The sequence below is a fragment of the Dendrobates tinctorius genome, unplaced genomic scaffold (genome assembly GCF_039654945.1).
Source record: "Dendrobates tinctorius isolate UK_male_01 unplaced genomic scaffold, ASM3965494v1 ptg000063l, whole genome shotgun sequence".
Lineage (NCBI taxonomy): Eukaryota > Metazoa > Chordata > Amphibia > Anura > Dendrobatidae > Dendrobates > Dendrobates tinctorius.
This window is the reverse complement of record NW_027361731.1, coordinates 30,065,439-30,087,026: the sequence shown is the minus strand read 5'-3', so window position 1 is coordinate 30,087,026 and position 21,588 is coordinate 30,065,439. Positions and strand designations below refer to the sequence as shown.

The 21,588-nt window shown below is 44.7% G+C and overlaps 1 protein-coding gene across 1 annotated transcript in view; it reads left to right on the top strand.

Annotated features, from left to right (window-relative positions):
- LOC141094066 (ABC-type organic anion transporter ABCA8-like) overlaps positions 1 to 21,588 on the top strand; it is a 63,052-nt gene that overhangs the window by 28,353 nt on the left and 13,111 nt on the right. The window contains exons 28-35 of the mRNA XM_073579773.1: positions 1,336 to 1,427; positions 3,315 to 3,435; positions 4,369 to 4,489; positions 7,010 to 7,101; positions 7,196 to 7,353; positions 7,498 to 7,573; positions 7,929 to 8,023; positions 8,123 to 8,242. Coding sequence (XP_073435874.1) covers positions 1,336 to 1,427; positions 3,315 to 3,435; positions 4,369 to 4,489; positions 7,010 to 7,101; positions 7,196 to 7,353; positions 7,498 to 7,573; positions 7,929 to 8,023; positions 8,123 to 8,242 — 875 coding nt within the window. The remainder of the gene's footprint in view (positions 1 to 1,335; positions 1,428 to 3,314; positions 3,436 to 4,368; positions 4,490 to 7,009; positions 7,102 to 7,195; positions 7,354 to 7,497; positions 7,574 to 7,928; positions 8,024 to 8,122; positions 8,243 to 21,588) is intronic.

Here is a 21,588-nt window from a genome sequence, read left to right as displayed (position 1 = left end):
CACTACCATCATTGTCCTTTACACCACAACTATCATTGCTTTTTTCCCCACCACCACATCATTTCCCATTTCCCCACCTTCATCATTGCCTCCTTCACCACCACCCCATCACTGCCAATCTAAAAATACACACACACACACACACACACACACACACAGCACCTCACCACTCTCTCTCACTCACACACACAAAGCACCGCACCGCTCTCACACAAACTCACAGCACCTGCACCCTTCTCTCACACAAAGCACCGCACCACATACACACACACACACACACATGCAGGCAGACAAATACACAACACCACTCACCTCTCTGCTAGTTCCCTCTAGCTGCTGCTCCACTGACTCAGGGGCACCACAGCTGCTCAGTGTGCCGCTATTAGTGACAGGCCACTGTCTGGGGGCCCCTGGAGCAGTGGGGGCCCTAGGCAGCTGCTGGCCAGTATGCCAGTAGGTGACAGTGCCTGGGCCCACCGAAGAATCCTCTGGTTCTCCAAAGGGCCAGTACGACCCTGAATACAGGTCAGGTACTGCATAACATCCAGCATGGGAATCAGGGACGACTTTTATGAAAGTTGGAAATTAAAGTGCTTTTTACAAAAGTGCTGCGCCAATTCTTTGGAATGCACTTCCCAGGTCAATACGATTAGTCCCCAATCCCCACAATTTTAAGCGTGCCCTGAAAACGCATTTATTCAGACTGGCCTATCGCCTCAACACATTAACCTAATCTATCCCTGTGTGGCACAGCCAAAAGTTTTACCATAATCAGGTTCCCCGCATCATGTTCCCACATGTTTTATGCATCCATTAGCCCTCTGTGTCTGTACTGTCACACACTTAACATTATGGCTGGTCCATACAATCAGGGCAACTGTTACCACCCACCTTTCGTGTCTACCTCTTTCCTGATAGACTGTAAGCTTGCGATCAGGGCCCTCATTACTCTTGGTATTTGTTATAATCTATGTGATTATTGTTATGCTGTAATGTCTATTGTCTGTACAAATCCCCTCTGAAATGTAAAGTGCTGCGGAATATGTCGGCGCTATAGAAATAAAATGTATTATTATTATTATGGGCCCAATGCTACAGTGCAACGCGTATAAAGGCTGAATACATACCACCATGTATCACAGCAGAGAACTGTAGGACACCTGGTGTAAGGGCTAATGACCCATTACAACCTGTTGTTCAGGGGCCAGAGACTATGACTGAACTGTATATAAAATGGGAACTAGCGAATAATTTGGACCCATTATAGAAGACCGTAGCTCCTTAGAAAGGATGTAGGACATCCCCGTATTTTACTGCGTTGTGTTTCTGCTGCAGCCGTACCTTCAAATCATCATGCTTTGGATTGTCCTTGGTTATTTGGAAAAGAAATATGGAGCAGGATGCCTGAAAATGGATCCAATATTCAAGTAAGTTTTACGTTAGGTGGAAATAATGTATTACTTCTCAGACCTGGAGTGTCAAAAAGATGAACAACTGGAACCCAAGAGAAAGCGCATATAACACACTTCAGTAAATATTCAGATGAAGGCCGAGAAAACTGAACATATGACCAAGGCACAGTGACTTGGTGCATCCACTGGCACCCAGCATCGGGGCATTTCCTCGTCTTGCTACAAACACAATATACATTACATAATTTTGGAAGAGCTAAATTCATTAAAGGAGTTATCAGAAATGTGATAACGTTGGCTGACATCACCTATTGTGAGCAGCAACCTGTCCTATTCATGTGTCAGGATGAGGTGCTGCCTGAAGAAACACTGCTTGAGATGTGTGTCTCAACTGTCAGAGGAAACAATATCATGAAGAAATATATTGATCTTATAAATCAGCACAAAGCAGAATGAAGCTACAAAAAACAGCCCATTATGCTCCGTCAGCTGAGGAATTGTTTTCCTTTTGCTCCAGCTCTCGACTGAGTGAGCATGAGCAGATCTTGCATACTTTTTCGTGATGCTGCTCCTCTGACATTGAGACACGTGTTTTTATTATTATTATACATTTTTATAGCGCCCTTTATTCCATGGCGCTTTACATGTGAAAAGGGGCAAATATAGACAAGTACAATAAATATGAGCAAAATAAGGCACACACAAGTACAGAAGGAGAGAGGACCCTGCCAGCAAGGGCTCACAGTCTATAGGGGATGAGTGAGGATACTCTAAGAGAGGGTAGAGCTGGTTGTGCGGTGGTTCAGTAGACTGAGGATCACTGCAGGTTGTAGGCTTGTCGGAAGAGGTGGGTCTTCAGGTTCTTTTTGAAGGTTTCCGTGGTAGGAGAGAGTCTTATGTGTTGGGGTAGAGAGTTCCAGTGTATGGGGGAAGCACGGGAGAAGTCTTGTATGCGGTTGTGGGAAGAAGAGATAAGAGGGGAGTAGAGAAGGAGATCTTGAGAGGATCGAAGGTTGCATGTAGGTAAGTACCAGGAGATCATGTCACAGATGTAAGGAGGAGACAGGTTGTGGATGGCTTTTTAAGTCATAGTTAGGCTTTTGAACTGGAGCCTCTGGACAATAGGATGCCAGTGAAGGGCTTGGCATAGGGGAGAGGCTGGGGAATAACGGGGAGACAGATGGATTAGTCGGGCAACAGAGTGTAGGGTGGATTGGAGTGGTGCAAGAGAGGTAGAGGGGAGGCCAGAGAGCAGGAGGTTGCAGTAGTCGAGGCGGGACATGATAAGGGCGTGCACTACTGTTTGTGGTTTCATGGTCAAGGAATGCACGGATCCGGGAAATATTTTTGAGTTTGAGATGCAGGATGTTTTAAGAAGTTTCTTCAAGTTGCAACCTGTACTGACCTGCGACAATGATGGATTGCAGCTTGAAATATGTGATTTATATTGCATTCTAGAAAACCCCTTTAGGCTGTGTTCACACACAGCGTTTTTTTAGCGGTTTTTACCTCGGTTTTCACTATAAAACCGCTAAAAATAAGCTGCACAGTCATTTCTATGCATTTTGCACTTTTTGTGCACATTGATGCGTTTTTTACCGCGAAAAAAACGCATCGCGGTAAAAAACGCAGCATGCTCATTAATTTTGCGGATTTTTCCGCGATTTTGGCTTCTCCAATGCGTTTAGAAACCGCTGCGGTAAACAACGCATCAAAAACGCGTCAAAACCGCGCAAAAACCGCCGCAGAAAAAAAGGTGCAGTTTCTGGGAAGGGATTCAGGTTTTTGTGCAGAAATTTTCTGCAACGTGTGCACTTAGCCTTAAAGAATTGCACTGTGCCTCTCAAATAAATACCCATGTTCAACAATGCCTAAGATCAATAACTATTATTATTTCTCCAGATTTGATGAAAGAAAATATATGGTGAAAAAGAATCCTGAGGAGCTAAGAGGCGCGGATGTAGATGTTCTGGCCGAGAAACAGAAAGTCCAACGACTGAAGACTACAACAAACAAGGAAGAGGTTAAAATTAGAAAATTATACCACACGTATGGCACATAACACAATACCTGCATGTGTTGCACCTGTTGAACAGCTGCGAGACATGCAGCCATGGGGACTCAAACCTATTTTTTGAGCACGCCGAATACACTCTGTTAACACACGAGCATGCTCAGTTAACACCTTATCCAAGCACGTTCGCTCATCACTATTGGCTAGTAAGCAGCTATGAAATAAAAATGGCCAAATCTAAACAGGCGGTGCTGCAAGAAAAGATTGATTCATATGTAATACTACAGTGTAATTCCATTAATCCAACATCTAATGGTTTTGAAAAAGGCACAATAAACCAGCATCAGAATGTGTTCCAGTTCACTACGGTCTACACCGCTGGATGGTGTCTGTCAGATAATAGCCACCAGGATCAAAATGTAGACCTCCAAGATGGGAGCATGTGGCAGTGGGCCATTAACATCATTATTTATAATAGTTTACACTCTGAGACAATCCTGCATCTCACTGGTCTGTGACGATCCTGCACCTTCCTGGTCTTTGACAATCCTGCATCTCACTGGTCTGTGACGATCCTGCACCTTCCTGGTCTTTGACAATCCTGCATCTCACTGGTCTGTGACGATCCTGCACCTCCCTGGTCTGTGACAATCCTGCACCTCCCTGATCTGTGATGATCCTGAACCTCCCTGGTCTGTGACGATCCTACATCTCCCTGATCTCTGACAATCATGCACCTCTCTGGTCTGTGATGATCCTGCACCTCCCTTGTCTGTGACGATCCTGCACCTCTCTGATCTGTGACAGTCCTGCACCTCACTGGTCTTTAGGGTGCAGGACTACAGATACTTTGCACTTAGGGTGAAATGTCCATTCTCCTATTATTATGGATAAACGTTTAGATGTCAGAATTACAAAAAGTTTCTACATTTATTTCTCTAGAAGCCAGCCATCCTCGTTGACAGCCTGCGTCAAGAATATGAAGTCAAATCCAGAAATGTATTTAAAAAGAACAGCGTGAAACAAGTTGGAGCGAGAAACGTCTCATTCTTCGTTAAAAAGGGTTAGTAGTTTTATTCTGGACTCAACTGAGTTTTCGCGCGATAGGAAAACCTCTGGAAAACATTTATCAGAATATCCAACCCATGTCCCCCAAAAATTAGAGGGGGAATCGTTAGGTTTTGGAATTCAAGACATTAGTGTCACCAAAAGATAATTGTCAATTAAAGGGAATCTGTCAAATTTTAACCCCTGTAAGATGGCTTCTAGGCAGGTCCTTCAGGGGAGATATGTATCATCAAGGGTGGTAGCCTTGGTGGTGTAAGCAGGCTCCAGCACATATAGTCATATAGTGCTGAGAGAGTTAACAGAGTGTATCAGGGCCAGGTTTAGTCAAAAAGATGGGTGGGACTGGCTGCACACATATCCCCACCCCAGTGACATGGTAGAGCAGATAAAAGACCAGTTGTATCATTCAATGTCTGTGTCTGGAGCAGTGTAAACCTTCATTGTTGCTTGTGCTGGCTAAAGGACTCAAAAGCTGAACCCTATCCTGAGCAGGCCTACCCGCACTACTGTATCGACTATTTACCTTCTGTTTTCACTCTGTGCCGGGAAAGGCTGTTTTAGTTTGGTTTACGAATAAAACAGCCTGGACATTTTTACTGAAACTGCTTCCTGTGGCTACCTCAACCGCAGCTGACTGCATAGAAACCCTACACCACCCACAAACCATGAATATAGTTCTGTAGTTTTTTTAAAACATAAGCCAGTCGATCCCCCTTTTTGACTCCAAAATGCTGATTCAATAGCAAGAAATGGCATTTTGAAGTTCAGTCACAAAGAGAATTGGGCTTTGATGATGCATTTACAGCTCCTTAGCCTTCATTGTATTCCTGATCTAGCAGCACCTCTCCCCTCTCCAGCTGTTTAACAGGTGGCTTGATCCAGTACACTAGCCACTGATATGTCAGTTCAGAAATAAAGAGGCTAAAAAGCTGTAAGCGTATCATCACGCCACCAGGTGTCGGCTGAGTCTGACAGGCCCACACCGCTCCCAGCACTTTCACCCCCTAAATGCTGTGATCGCAGCATTTAGAAGGCAGGCAGAGGGATAGAGTCCCCTCTGCCCTCCAATCAGAGACCAATGACGTCTCCAGAAGCATCGGCTGCGCACAATGTACTTGTCACTACAAAGTACAGGGCGCTACAACATACTGGGAACCACAACATACTGGGCACTACAAAGTTCTAGGCATAACAACGGCAGTTGTTGCAGTTTTCACTCAGCAACATTCACTGCTTCACTGCTGCTTGTTTCTGAAAAACACCCATGGATTCAAAATCGTCACTACACCTCTAGATAAATTCCCAAAGGGGTATAATTTCCAAAATGGGGTCACTTGAGGGGCATTCTGCTCTTCTAACACTTAGGAGGCAAATAGCGCTCGTCCCTCCCGAGTCTCACCGTATGGCTAAGCAGCACTGTACAGCCACATATGGGGTATTTTTCTACATTGAGCAGAAATTGTGTGATAAATTTTGGTGCCATTTTTACCCTTTTCACAGTGGGAACATTTAAAATTTTGGGCTAAATCTAAATTTTGGTGGTGAAAATGTAATTAATTTTTCTTCACTGCCCAATGGTATAAAACGCACTGCCCAATGGTATAAAATTCTGTGACCCACCTGTGGTGTCAATATGATGACTACACCACTAGATGAATTCATTGAGTTTGCAAAATATTGGGTCAATTATGGGGTGTTCTGCTGTTCTGGCACCTAAGGGGCTCTACCAATGTTACGTGGCACCCTCAAACTAGTCCAGCAAATCTGAACTTCAATATGGCTCTTCTTCTCTTCTGAGCTTTGCACTGTGCCTCCAAAGTGTTTTTTTGACCACATGTGGGGCATCGGCGTACTCAGGAGAAATTGCACAACAAATTTTGGAATCAATTTTCTCCTGCTATCCTTGTGAAAATGAATAAATTTGGGGCTGAAACAACATATTTGTGGGAAAAATTTTATTTTTTTCATTTTCACAGCTCTACGTTATAAACTTCTGTGAAGTACCTGGTTGTTCAAGGTGCTCAACGCACATCTAGAAAAGTTCCTAGAGGGGTCTAGTTACCAAATGTTGTCACTTTTGGGGGGTTTCCATTGTTTAGGCACATCAAAGGCTCTACAAACGTGACATGGCGTCCGGAAATTATTGCAGAAAATTTTGCTTTCAAAAAGTTAAATGGTTCTCCTTCCCTTCAAAGCCCTGCTCTGCACCCAAACAGTAGTTTTCTTCCACATTGGTGTACTCTGGAGAAATTGCACAAAAAATTTTACAGTGCAAGTTCTCGTGTTAGCCTTGTGAAAATGCAAAATTTGGGGCTAAAAAAAAACATTTTTGTGAGAAAAATTAGATTTATTTATTTTCACAGCTCAATTTTATAAACACATCTAGATAAGTTCCCTGAGGGGTCTAGTTTCCAAAATGGTGTCACTTGAGGGCAGCTTCAACTGTTTACGCACATCAGGGTCTCTCCAAACACGACAAAGTAGTTATATTTTTGTGTGACTGTTCTGTGTACAGGTGAAGTTCTGGGATTATTGGGGCCCAATGGAGCCGGAAAAACAACTTGTATTTTGATGCTGGCTGGTGAACTGGAGCCGACAGCCGGAGAGGTAGGCATCCAGGACAGGAGAGACGTGCTGTGGATATGCAATCATTATGTTTGTGGGTGATGACTGTCATGTACTGTACGTGTGCCCTCTGCAGGTCGTTCTGTGTAGTGCAGCCGACATCTCCTCTGCACCCTTGGGGTACTGTCCACAGTCCACTCCTCTGTGGCCCAAGCTCACAGTGAGCGAACATCTGGAGAGCTATGCTGCAGTGAGCGGCATGAAGAAAGATGATGTGGAGAAAGCCATAAAGCGGTAAACAGACCACTGAAAAGGACGAGGGAAGACCCCCTTTTCACTCTGCAGCATAAAAGTCATATTTTTTGCACATATGATATAACTTTCAGCAAAAAGATTACGTATGCTGAAAGTAGACTGAAATTGTGACACTTCTCTTAGGGTGTCAGAAGCCCTGGAATTGAAGGAGCATCTTAATAAACCTGTAGAGAAGCTGCCTGTTGGGGTGTCCAGAAAAGTAAGTGCCTCTTGCTACATTTGCTCATGGGATTAGTGGGAACCAAACCAATAGTTGTGCTCTTAACGGGTTAATTCCGACATTGAAAGTTAGCACCTTATCAGTGATAACTTGTTTGATCAGTGGGGGTCTGACTGCTTGGAAACCCACTGTGATCATGGGAATGGGGCTATAAAAGGCCCTACTAATGCAAGATGCACAGCTCATGAGGACTACAATAACATAATAAAGCCCCTGTGCCAGTCTGTAGAGAAGACATCTTATGCATCATTCCCGTGTCTCATGTTCCATACCATGCATGCCTCAGCGCTGAGGAGTATGGAAATAACAAATCATCCTATTCATTGCCTGGTAGGTTTGCTTTGCCATCAGCATGCTGGGTAACCCAACCATCGCCCTCCTGGATGAACCTTCCACCGGTCTGGATCCTAAGGGGCAGCAGAGACTGTGGTGAGTGGTCCGGACGGCCCATAGACATCCTTATGTCCAATAGTCCAGCACCTCCCGACCCTGATCACACGATATAACCAGAATTCTTATTTATTACAGGAGAGCCCTCCGAGCAGCTTTCCGGAACAAGGATAGAGGCGCCATCCTGACCACGCACTACATGGAGGAAGCAGAGGCCGTGTGTGACCGCGTCGCCATTATGGTGTCTGGGAAGCTCAGGTGACTGCGGCTTATAACAGGGGCCCACGGGTCACAGGGTGGTCTTATAAATCTCAGCTGAGTCCACTGATTTACCAATATTGGGGATTTTTCCAGAGTGCGGAAGTGTCATCAAAAAGTTAATTTATTTCAGTTCTTCAATTCAAAAAGTGAAACTCATATATTATATAGAGTCATTACACACAGAGTGATCTATTTCTTTCTGTGGAGCTACTGAAACAGACTATGGGACCGTTACAAACACTTAGGAAGCCTTTGCAGGTGTTTTTTTGTGAATTATTCTAATTTACTGAGATAATGACTTTTGGGTTTTCATTGGCTGTAAGCCACAATCATCAACATTACCAGAAATAAACACATGAAATAGATCACTCTGTGTGTAATGACTCTATTGCAAAAAAAGGGGGAGACAAAAAAGCGCAATAGGGTCTTATCCACGTTACAAAAGACAGTATATCATGAAATATGCTCACCTGGTTAGGATGAGATAAGAGCGTGTAGGTAGCGGCTGCTGCAGATCCACAGGTCTTCAGTGACCAAAGAAATGATGAATCCAAAGGGAGTTTGTAGCTATATTCCGCGCTGCCGCTTTAGACAAATTCCAGGAGAATGCTGTATGATTGCAGTGGTTTTATTCTACGCGTTTCAGGGGTCTCATGCCCCCTTCATCAGGAAATACCACAAATACATACAGGTATCACAGACATAAATAGGTTTGAAAGGATGCTGGATTTCAAAAAAATGAGCGCCAACAAGTCAGATGGTGCAGTGTCAAAGTTCAATGACACCACATGGTTAACAGTTCACCTAAGATATATTACAAAAGAATACGTATTTTAAAAGATTTTTTGATTAAATTTTCGTTTACAAAACAGATGATAAAGTCAAATTTACGATTTAAACAAAAAAAAAACAAAAAAAAAAGGGAGGGGGGAGTTTATTCCTGTTTAGAGGTGGATACCTTACAAGTGGACTATCGTATGGAAACAGCAAACCGCTTTTTTTTCATTGAAAGCATTGCAATATTTATACAAAAAGGGGAAAAAAGTAAAAACATAATTTTAATTCTTTACCAATAAAAAATATATAATTTTAGTTAAATTCTAAAAAATTAAATATAAAATTATTTTTTAGTATAGAGGAAATGGGTTAAAAAATAATAAAGGATGCTAAAAGCAGCAACACACGAGAAGCTGCACAGCAGTCAGCGCTGCTCAGAATGAGAACGCAAACAGCATGGATTCATTACTTCACTGATACAAAGATCATGGGCAAATTTTAGATTTAACATGAAGCACATAAAAAAAGGGGGTTAATATCAGATGCAGCAACACACAGGACGCTGTGCAGGAGCCCACTACTGCTCAAAGAAAAAACGCAGGATAAAGTGGCAGAGTGAATGGGTGGCTTCATTAATAGATAAGATCGCAGGCAGTTTTTGTGTTCGACACGTGACACATAAGTCTTTTTACTGTGAAGGAGAGGCAGTAACATTCTTGTACTGTTCACTAATCTCTATGGCTAGGCAATATATGCATGGGAGCTGAGTTAAAGGAGAAATAAGATACTATTATCAGCCGGGGTCATTCTTTCATGTCAGACTAGTAGAATTAGTAGCGCTTACCCGGGCTTAATTAAAGAAGAAAAAAAAAAAAAAAAAATTTAAGCAAATACATAATTTTTTTTTTTTTTTCTTCATTAGACCAAGGAGGCACAGTATTGTAAAATTAATTATAAATATAAATATAAAATTGCAATTAGGTATTGCATTAAGTGCAAACAAATCTATAAAAAAATATATAAAAACCACAAGGCGGGGACTGCATAACTAGGTTGACATTATCAACAAGGGAAACTGACACAAATAGTGCAAATAAAATTTTAAATTTAAATAGAACAAAGAGAAATTATCGCAAAGAACTCAGAAGCCATCTATACACATGAGGGTTTTTTTGTTTGTTTTTTTTTTTCCCCTTAAGGTTACAGAGCATGTGAATATGGGTGTAAACAAAAATTCCACTGTCTAGGTAAAAACCTCAGTTATTTCATTTAGACCCTGTGGTTTCAGACTCCCTAATTTGTAGATCCAATAGGCTTCCTTTCTATTTAGTTTCGTTGATCTGTTCGGTGCACATTTAGGTATATGATCGATAGGGCTAATTTTTAATAATTTCGAATTCTTATCATGTACCAAAGCGTAATGTCTGGACAGCCCATGAGTAAGCTTCGATCAAATACCTAAATGTGCACCGAACAGATCAACGAAACTAAATAGAAAGGAAGCCTATTGGATCTACAAATTAGGGAGTCTGAAACCACAGGGTTTAAATGAAATAACTGAGGTTTTTACCTAGACAGTGGAATTTTTGTTTACACCCATATTCACATGCTCTGTAACCTTAAGGGGAAAAAAAAAAACAAAAAAACAACCCTCATGTGTATAGATGGCTTCTGAGTTCTTTGCGATAATTTCTCTTTGTTCTATTTAAATTTAAAATTTTATTTGCACTATTTGTGTCAGTTTCCCTTGTTGATAATGTCAACCTAGTTATGAAGTCCCCGCCTTGTGGTTTTTATATATTTTTTATAGATTTGTTTGCACTTAATGCAATACCTAATTGCAATTTTATATTTATATTTATAATTAATTTTACAATACTGTGCCTCCTTGGTCTAATGAAAAAAAAATAAATTATTTATGTATTTGCTTAAATATTGCTTGTGCGTTAGCTCTAAAAGAGTGTTATATATATGAAAATCCTGTATAGCCTCCTATCAGGTTTAGCTCCTTTTGCCCTTGGGAGCAATCACTTTCATACCTCTGTTTTAACCATTATCTCTGTTAGTTGCATTTTTTGAAGAATTTTTTGAAGAGTTTTTTTTTTTTCTTCTTTAACCCCTTCATGACCCAGCCTATTTTGACCTTAATGACCTGGCCATTTTTTGCAATTCTGACCAGTGTCCCTTTATGAGGTAATAACTCTGGAACGCTTCAACGCATCCTAGCGATTCTGAGATTGTTTTTTCGTGACATATTGGGCTTCATGTTAGTGGTAAATTTAGATCGATAATTTTTGCGTTTATTTGTGAAAAACTCAGAAATTTGGCGAAAATTTTGAAAATTTCGCAATTTTCAAATTTTGAATTTTTATTCTGTTAAACTAGAGAGTTATGTGACACAAAATAGTTACTAAATAACATTTCCCACATGTCTACTTTACATCAGCATAATTTTGGAAGCAAAATATTTTTTTATTAGGAAGTTATAAGGGTTAAAAGTTGACCAGTGATTTCTCATTTTTACAACAAAATTTACAAAACCATTTTTTTTAGGGACCACCTCACATTTGAAGTCACTTTGAGGGGTCTATATGGCAGAAAATACCCAAAAGTGACACCATTCTAAAAACTGCACCCCTCAAGCTACTCAAAACTACATTCAAGAAGATTATTAACCCTTTAGGTGTTTCACAGGAACTAAAGCAACATGGAAGGAAAAAAAGGACATTTTAATTTTTCCAACAAAAATTTTCTTTCAGTTTCAATTTTTTCATTTTCACATGGGCAACAGGATAAAATGGATCCTAAAATTTGTTGGGCAATTTCCCCTGAGTACACCGATACCTCATATGTGGTCAAAAACCACTGTTTGGGCGCACGGCAGGGCTCAGAAGGGAAGGAGTGCCATTTGACTTTTTGAATGGAAAATATGCTGGAATATTTAGCGCTTGCCATGTCGCGTTTGGAGAGTCGCTGTGTGCCTAAACACTGGAGCTCCCCCTCAAGTGACCCCATTTTGGAAACTAGACCCCCCAAGGAACTTATCTAGATGCAAAGTGATCACTTTAAACCCCCAGGTGCTTCTCAAATTGATCCGTAAAAAAAAAAAAGTACTTTTTTTCACAAAAATTATCTTTTAGCCTCAGTTTTTTCATTTTCACATGGGCAACAGGATAAAATGGATCCTAAAATTTGTTGGGCAATTTCTCCTGAGTACATCAATATCTCATATGTGATCATAAACCACTGTTTGGGTGCACGGCAGGGCCCGGAAGGGAAGGAGCGCCATTTGACTTTTTGAATGGAAAATTAGCTCCAATCGTTATCGGACACCATGTCGCGTTTGGAGATCCCCTGTGTGCCTAAACATTGGAGCTCCCCCACAAGTGACACCATTTTGGAAACTAGACCCCTTAAGGAACTTATCTAGATGTGTAGTGATCACTTTGAACCCCCAAGTGCTTCACAAAAGTTTATAACACAGAGCAGTGAAAATAAAAAATCATTTTTTTTCCTCAAAAATGATTTTTTAGCACGCTATTTTTTATTTTCACAAGGGTAACAGGAGAAATTGGACCCCAAAAGTTGTTGTCCAGTTTGTCCTGAGTATGCTGGTACCCCATATGTGGGGGGGGCACTGTTTGGGTGCACGGCAGGGAGCAGAAGGGAATGAGCGCCATTTGACTTTTTGAAATGAAAATTAGCTCCAATCGTTAGCGGACACCATGTCGTGTTTGGAGAGCCCCTGTGTGCCTTAACTTTGGAGCTCCCCCACAAATGACCCCATTTTGGAAACTAGACCCCCTAAGGAACTTATCTAGATGCATAGTGAGCACTTTGAACCCCCAGGTGATTCACAGAAGTTTATAATGCAGAGCAGTGAAAATAAAAAATCTTTTCTTTTCCTAAAAAAAAATTTTTTAGTTGGCAATTTTTTATTTTCACAAGGGTACTAGGATAAATTGGACCCCAAAAGTTGTTGTCCAGTTTGTCCTGAGTACGCTGGTACCCCATATGTGGGGGGGAACCACTGTTTGGGCACACGTTGGGGCTCAGCAGGGAAGTAGTGACATTTTGAAATGCTGACTTTGATGGAATGGTCTGCGGGCGTCATGTTACATTTGCTGAGCCCCTGTGTGCCTAAACAGTAGAAACCCCCCACAAGTGACCCCATTTTGGAAACTAGACCCCCAAAGGAACTTATCTAGATGTGTGGTGAGCACCTTGAACCCCCAAGTGCTTCACAGAAGTTTATAATGCAGAGCCGTGAAAATAAAAAATCATTTTTTTTCCCTCAAAAAAAATGAATTTTAGCACGCAATTTTTTTTTTCACAAGGGTAACAGGAGAAATTGGACCCCAAAAGTTGTTGTCCAGTTTGTCCTGAGTACGCTGATACCCCATATGTGGGGGATGACCACTGTATGGGCACACGTCAGGGCTCGGAAGGGAAGTAGTGACGTTTTGGTATGCAGACTTTGATGGAATGGTCTGCGGGCATCATGTTACATTTGCAGAGCCCTTGATGTACCTAAACTGTGGAAACCCCCCACAAGTGACCCCATTTTGGAAACTAGACCCCCCAAGGAACTTATCTAGATGTGTGGTGAGCACCTTGATCCCCGAAGTGCTTCACAGAAGATTGTAACGCAGAGCCATGAAAATAAAAAATCTTTTTTTTTCCTCAAAAAATGAATTTTTAGCTCGCAATTTTTTATTTTCACAAGGGTAACAGGAGAAATTGGACCCCAAAAGTTGTTGTCCAGTTTGTCCTGAGTATGCTGACACCCCATATGTGGGGAGGGACCATTGTTTGGGCACACGTCGGGGCTCGGAAGGGAAGTAGTGACGTTTTGAAATACCGACTTGATCGAATGGTCTGCGGGCATCATGTTACGTTTGCAGAGCCTCTGATGTGCCTAAACAGTGGAAACCCCCCACAAGTGACCCCATTTTGGAAACTAGACCACCAAGGAACTTATCTAGATGTGTGGTGAGCAGCACTTTGAACCCCCAAGTGCTTCACAGAAGTATATAACGCAGAACCGTGAAAATAAAAAATCTTTTTTTTCCTCAAAAAATGATTTTTTAGCCCGCAATTTTTTATTTTCACAAGGGTAACAGGAGAAATTGGACCCCAAAAGTTGTTGTCCAGTTTGTCCTGAGTACGCTGGTACCCCATATGTGGGGAGGAACCATTGTTTGGGCACACGCCAAGGCTCGGAATGGAAGTAGTGACGTTTTGAAATGCAGACTTTGATGGAATAGTCTGCGGTCGTCATTACGTTTGCAGAGCCCCTGATGTGCCTAAACAGTGGAAACCCCCCACAAGTGACCCCATTTTGGAAACTAGACCTTCCAAGGAATGTATGTAAGATGTGTTGTGAGCACTTTGAACCCCCCAAGTGCTTCACAGAAGTTTATAATGCAGAGACGTGAAAATGAAAAAAATCATTTTTTTTAACAAAAATAATTTTTTAGCCCCAATTTTTTATTTTCCCAAGGGTAACACGAGAAATTAGTCCCCAAAAGTTGTTGTGCAATTTTTCCTGAGTACGCTGATACCTCATATGTTGGGGTAAACCACTGTTTGGGCACACGTCAGGGCTTGGAAGGGAGGGAGCACCGTTTGACTTTTTGAACGCAAAATTGGCTGGAATCAATGGTTGCACCATGTCGCGTTTGGCGACCCCCTGATGTGCCTAAACAGTGGAAACCCCTCAATTCTAACTCCAACCCTAACCCCAACACACCCCTAACCACAGCCCTAACCCTAACACATCCCTAACCACAAGCCTAACCCTAATTCCAACGCTAACCCTAATTCCAACCCTAACCCTAATTCTAACCCTAATTCCAACCCTAACCCTCTTTCCAATCCTAACCCTAACCCTCTTTCCAACCCTAACCCTAACCCTCTTTCCAACCCTAGCCCTCTTTCCAACCCTAACCCTCTTTCCAACCCTAACCCTAACCCTCTTTCCAACCCTAACCCTCTTTCCAACCCTAACCCTAACCCTCTTTCCAACCCTAACCCTAACCCTCTTTTCAACCCTAACCCTAACCCTCTTTTCAACCCTAACCCTAACCCTCTTTTCAACCCTAACCCTCTTTTCAACCCTAACCCTCTTTTCAACCCTAACCCTAACCCTAATGGAAAAATAAAAATAAAAATATTTTCTTTATTTTATTAGTTCTGCCTACCTATGGGGGTGATAATCGGGGGGTTTATTTACTTTTTCTTTCATTTTGATCACTGTGAGAGTGATCAAAATGAAAGAATGGAATCTGCAGCCAGCAGATTCGGGCGGGCGCACTGCGCATGCGCCCGCCATTTTCTAAGATGGCGGCGCCCATGAACCGGACCCGCCGGACACCGGGAGCGACAGGGGGACTTAGAAGGTGCCGGGGGAGGTGAGAGGGGGTGAGGGGGGGATCGGAGGCTGGCGGGGAGCAGAGGGAATGGGAGGGGGGCAGATGATGACAGCGGCGGCAGATCGCCGCTGTCATTCAGTTGCGGGGGGGCGATCGCCGGTGGGGGGGTGGAATCGGTGTCTCCAGCCATGTCCGATGCTACAGCAGCATCGGCCATGGCTGGATTGTAATATTTCATCAATTTTCATTGATGAAATATTACTATCGCTCTGATTGGCTGTTTCACTTTTAACAGCCAATCAGAGCGATCGTAGCCACGTGGGGGCGAAGCCACGCCCCCTGTGGCGAAGAACAAAGCCCCCTGTATCTGCGGGTCGGGTGACCTTTCAGTGACCTAGGTCACCCGACCCGCAGGGGGGCTTTAAAGTCATGACGCCACTTAGGCGTCATGGGTCATTCTGACACAACTTTTCATGACGCCTACGTGGCGTCAAAGGTCGTGAAGGGGTTAATTAAGCCCGGGTAAGCGCTACTAATTCTACTAGTCTGACATGAAAGAATGACCCCGGCTGATAATAGTATCTTATTTCTCCTTTAACTCAGCTCCCATGCATATATTGCCTAGCCATAGAGATTAGTGAACAGTACAAGAATGTTACTGCCACTCCTTCACAGTAAAAAGACTTATGTGTCACGTGTTGAACACAAAAACTGCCTGCGATCTTATCTATTAATGAAGCCACCCATTCACTCTGCCACTTTATCCTGCGTTTTTTCTTTGAGCAGTAGTTGGCTCCTGCACAGCGTCCTGTGTGTTGCTGCATCTGATATTAACCCCCTTTTTTAATGTGCTTCATGTTAAATCTAAAATTTGCCCATGATCTTTGTATCAGTGAAGTAATGAATCCATGCTGTTTGCGTTCTCATTCTGAGCAGCGCTGACTGCTGTGCAGCTTCTCGTGTGTTGCTGCTTTTAGCATCCTTTATTATTTTTTAACCCATTTCCTCTATACTAAAAAATAATTTTATATTTAATTTTTTAGAATTTAACTAAAATTATATATTTTTTATTGGTAAAGAATTAAAATTATGTTTTCCCCTTTTTGTATAAATATTGCAATGCTTTCAATGAAAAAAAAGCGGTTTGCTGTTTCCATACGATAGTCCACTTGTAAGGTATCCACCTCTAAACAGGAATAAACTCCCCCCTCCCTTTTTTTTTTGTTTTTTTTTTGTTTAAATCGTAAATTTGACTTTATCATCTGTTTTGTAAACGAAAATTTAATCAAAAAATCTTTTAAAATACGTATTCTTTTGTAATATATCTTAGGTGAACTGTTAATCATGTGGTGTCATTGAACTTTGACACTGCACCATCTGACTTGTTGGCGCTCATTTTTTTGAAATCCAGCATCCTTTCAAACCTATTTATGTCTGTGATACCTGTATGTATTTGTGGTATTTCCTGATGAAGGGGGCATGAGACCCCTGAAACGCGTAGAATAAAACCACTGCAATCATACAGCATTCTCCTGGAATTTGTCTAAAGCGGCAGCGCGGAATATAGCTACAAACTCCCTTTGTAATGACTCTATAGAATAGATGAGTCTCATTTTTTGCATTGAAGAACTGAAATAAATTCACTTTTTGATGATATTCTAATTTTGTGAGAAGCACCTGTATATGAGCACTTTTAGATTGGGGTCTTAATGACCCCTTCATGCTATAAGATGTCTGAAGTGTTGATAAATTAGTGCTCCATGATGGATCTATACTTCCCGACTGAGCCCTGCCCCAAAAAAGAGACACATTTCTGTTATGTCCCCACTGTAATATACAACGTTATCATAATTTTATTGCATCCAGTAATTGCTATAAAAAACTTCAAGAATTGCTTTTTGTGGAGGAACGCACACGGACCCGTTCCTCCCACGTCACCACCGTGACGTAACTACACAGGCACAGCTCTCCGGCGCCCCCTTTGTCTCTCAGGTCAGTAAGGGAACTGCACCTAGAGCAAATGGTCGCCGGGGAGGAGGTCCTGTTACCCGCTGGGGGTTCTAAGATTCGTGATCAGAGTAAAAGCATCAGCCCAAGATTAAGTTTATAGTTTAATTGCCTTAAGGGTGCACTAGATAACTACAGAAATATACAGTAAATTTGCAGTCAGAGAAAAGATATAACAATAAGGGTACAAGACTTAAGATATTAAGCTGGAGGTCAATTTACCAGATTGTAGGGTCATGTAGGTGCTGGGGAGCTCTGCAGTCCAGAGTCCAGAGGAAAGGTTGCAGGATTTGGGAATGTTTAGTTTGCAAAAGAGAAGACTGAGAGGAGACTTAATTGCTGTCTACAAATATCTAAAGGGCTGTCACATTGTAGAAGGATCAACTTTATTCTCATTTGCACAAGGAAAGACTAGAAGCAATGGGATGAAACTGAATGGGAGGAGACACAGATTAGATATTAGAAAAAACTTTTTGACAGTTAGAGTGATCAATGAGTGGAACAGGCTGCCACGAGAAGTGGTGAGTTCTCCTTCAATGGAAGTCTTCAAACAGAGGCTGGACAGATATCTGACTGGGATGATTTAGCGAATCCTGCTTTGAGCAGGGGGTTGGACCAGATGGCCCAGGAGGTCCCTTCCAACTCTACGATTCTATGATTCTATGATTCTATTCCACAGGTACAAGAATCTTAGTTGCCGGACAGACCCCCAAAGCATGGGCCGCTGCTCCCCTCGGCAGGTCTGTCTCCAGGTCCTTCTTAGATCGTCATCGCCCGAATCTTCTGTGTGAAAGACTGAATGTCTGCTAGGGGCTGCTAGCCCTTAAACACGCTAGGTTTCTCCCCCTGTGTCAGAGGGTGGGCTAATAATCCATGCTCCTAGGATGGAGCCAAAGCGTCTGGGACACACAAAGGACGTATATTCCTGCGTCTGCTAGCAGGTACATTCTAATTGAAGCCCTAGGCTTTTTTCCGGCCCCCTGCTGGCACGGCTCCGTACCTGAGCTTCGAAGCTCTGTTTTGGGCCTAACCTCATTATCACACCAATGGCCCTGGCTATTTAGCATTGGAACACTAAATCCTGCTTGTATTTACTAAGTACACAGCACCTGGGGGTATAGAAGCCATTAACTGCCTGTAATTCCTGAACTTAGACCAAAATGGATGCCAAGCTCAGACATGTGGCCCCATATCTAAGATGGCGGCTGCTCCTTCATCACACCTCCCTGCTTTAGAGGACGCTAGGGGGTATCACATTCCTGTGATCCCTCATGTGCCCTTCTGCACCCTCTCCTTGCCGGGACAGCCCATCAGCGTTACCATGGTCCCTGCCTCTTTTGTGGTGAATGGTGAAGTGATACTGTTGGAGAGGCTCCAGCGTAGCAACCTCCCATTCGTCCCAGAGATCGTGTGTAACCAGCTGAGGGGGTTGTGGTCTGTTTCCACGGTGAATTGCCGTCCGTACAAGTATGGCTGCAGACGCTGCAGGGCCCACACAATTGCCAGACATTCCTTCTCCATCGTGGAATAGGCCACTTCCCTTGGCAGGAGCTTCCGGCTCAGGTACAGAACGGGGTGTTCATGGCCCGTAGTGTCGACCTGGCTGAGCACAGCACCGAGGCCGAAGTCACTGGCGTCGGTCTGCACTACGAACGGCCACGTGAAGTCGGCTGCCTGTAGTACAGGAGAACTAGAAAGGGCGGTCTTGAGCGCCTGGAAAGCTGTCTCGCAGGCGACTGTCCAGTCGACTGCGACGGGCAGCCTCTTCTTGGTGAGGTCCGTCAGGGGCTTGGCCAGGGCACTATAGTGTGGAACAAACCTCCTATAATACCCGGCTGTCCTCAAGAAGGACATCACCTGCTTCTTGGTCCTGGGGGTGGGCCAGGATGCGATGGCATCCACCTTCCCGGGCTCTGGCTTCAGAGCTCCCCCACCTACCCGGTGCCCCATGTAGTGGACCTCACTCATACCCAGCTGGCACTTTTCGGGCTAAATGGTCAAGCCTGCTCGCTGGATCCGCCCGAGCACCTGCGCCAGGTGCTCTAGGTGATCTTCCCAGGTGGGACTGAAGATGGCGATGTCGTCTAGGTACGCGGTCGCATACCCTTCCAGTCCCTCGAGCAGCGTGTTGACCATCCTCTGAAAAGTGGCAGGGGCATTCTTCATGCCGAATGGCATCACCGTGGACTCGTACAGTCCGAATGGGGTGATAAAGGCAGAGCATTCCCGTGCCCAGGGGTCAGGGGAATCTGCCAATACCCCCTGCTCAGCGATGAGCCCCCGGTAGTCCATGCAGAACCGCGTAGTTCGGTCCTTTTTAGGGACGAGGACTACAGGCGAAGCCCAAGCGCTATTGGACACTTGGATCACCCCCAGCTTCAGCATCTCGTCTATCTCTTGGTGCATGTGCTGCTGCACCTCAAGAGAGACCCGATATGCTGAACGCCGGATCGGGGGGTGATTGCCGGTGTCCACGTCATGGACAGCTGTCTTAGTCCTTCCGGGCAGGCTGCTGAACAGCTCCCGAAAGGGGTGTAGGGTGACCCTCAGCTGGGAACGTTGTTCCTCCGAAAGCTGGTGGCCAACCCCCACATCCTCGATGGATCCACCCGCCTTGGCTTGGGTGAGCAGATCCAGGAGGGTTTCTACCTCTCCTTCCTCGGGAAGGTTGCACACTGGGTGGGCACAAGCCTCCCGCTCATGATGGGCCTTCATCATGTTCACATGGAAGGCCTTCCTCCTTCCACGGGCGTGGTCCAGGGTGACCAGATAGGTGACAGATTGAGCCGCTGGTGAACGAGGTATGGACCCTCCCAGGCTGCCTGAAGCTTGTTTTGAGGTACGGGGACCAGTACCCACACCTTTTGACCCACCTCGTAGGTCCGCTCACAAGCATTCTGGTTGTACCAGCCGTGTCAAGGCCGTCATTCTGTCCCGGAAGCGCACGACATACTCAATGACCGACACTCCAGGGGTAGCCAAATCCCCTTCCCATGCTTCCTTCACCAGAGCAAGGGGCCCCCATACACGTCGCCCGTACAGGAGCTCAAAGGGGGAGAACCCTGTTGAGGCCTGTGGGACCTCTCGGTAGGCAAACAGCAGGTGTGGGAGATACCGCTCCCAGTCTCTCCTGTGGGAGTCGACCAACATCTTCAGCATCTGCTTTAAGGTGCCATTTAACTGCTCTCACAGGCCATTGGTCTGTGGGTGGTACGGGCTGGCTACCAGATGTTGCACCTGTACCTGCTTACAGAGAGACTCCATCAGCTGCGACATGGAGTCCCTCGGTTGGCGAGCATTTCCTGGGGAAACCCCACTCTGGAGAAAATCTCCAGTAAGGCAGTGGCCACTTTGTCAGCCCGAATGGACGACAAAGCTACCGCCTCCGGGTACCGGGTGGCATAGTCCACTACCGTTAGTATGAAGCATTTCCCGGAGCGGCTGGGAGTGGACAGAGGTCCAATGAGATCCACAGCCACCCTCGAGAAAGGCTCTTCGATGATGGGCAGAGTTACCAGTGGGGATTTGGGGCACCGCCCTGCCTTCCCCACCCTCTGACAGGTGTCACACGAACGGCAGTAGGCAATCACCTCGGTCCTCATTCCTGGCCAGTAGAAATGCTGAGCTAGTCTGGCCCTGGTTTTAGCGATCCCTAGGTGTCCGGCCATGGGAATCTTGTGTGCGATCCGCAACAATTCTGCCCTGAACGGATAGGGTACCACTAACTGTCGGTCCCTGGGCCACGCCTCCGGTGAACCCTGCTGGACCGTTACCCGGTACAGCCGTCCCTGGTCCCAGACAACTCGCTCGCGGTCGGACTCCAGGGGAAGCTGTGCCGCCTGCTCCTTGAGAGCTTTCAGGCTAGCGTCAGCTTCCAACGCTGCCTGAAATCCCTGACTCGATGTGGCAAGAATTGACGAAACTGCCACCTCCTCTGTCAGCTCCCCGGGATCTGTCTCCTGGCCGCTGTCTGACTCGGCAGCCACTTGGTTGGAGAGAGGGGAACAGTCGGACCTCCGCGAGGCTCCTTGGGCTCCGGCGCTCCTACTCCTGGTAACAGCGGCCACGACCGCTGAGACCACAGGTAGCGCCTGCTTCCCCTCGGCCCCCGACCAAGTCGCCGGGTCAGGCAGACTTCCCTGGCCTCCTGACAACCCGGATGTGGGGAACTCCTGCCCTGGGGTC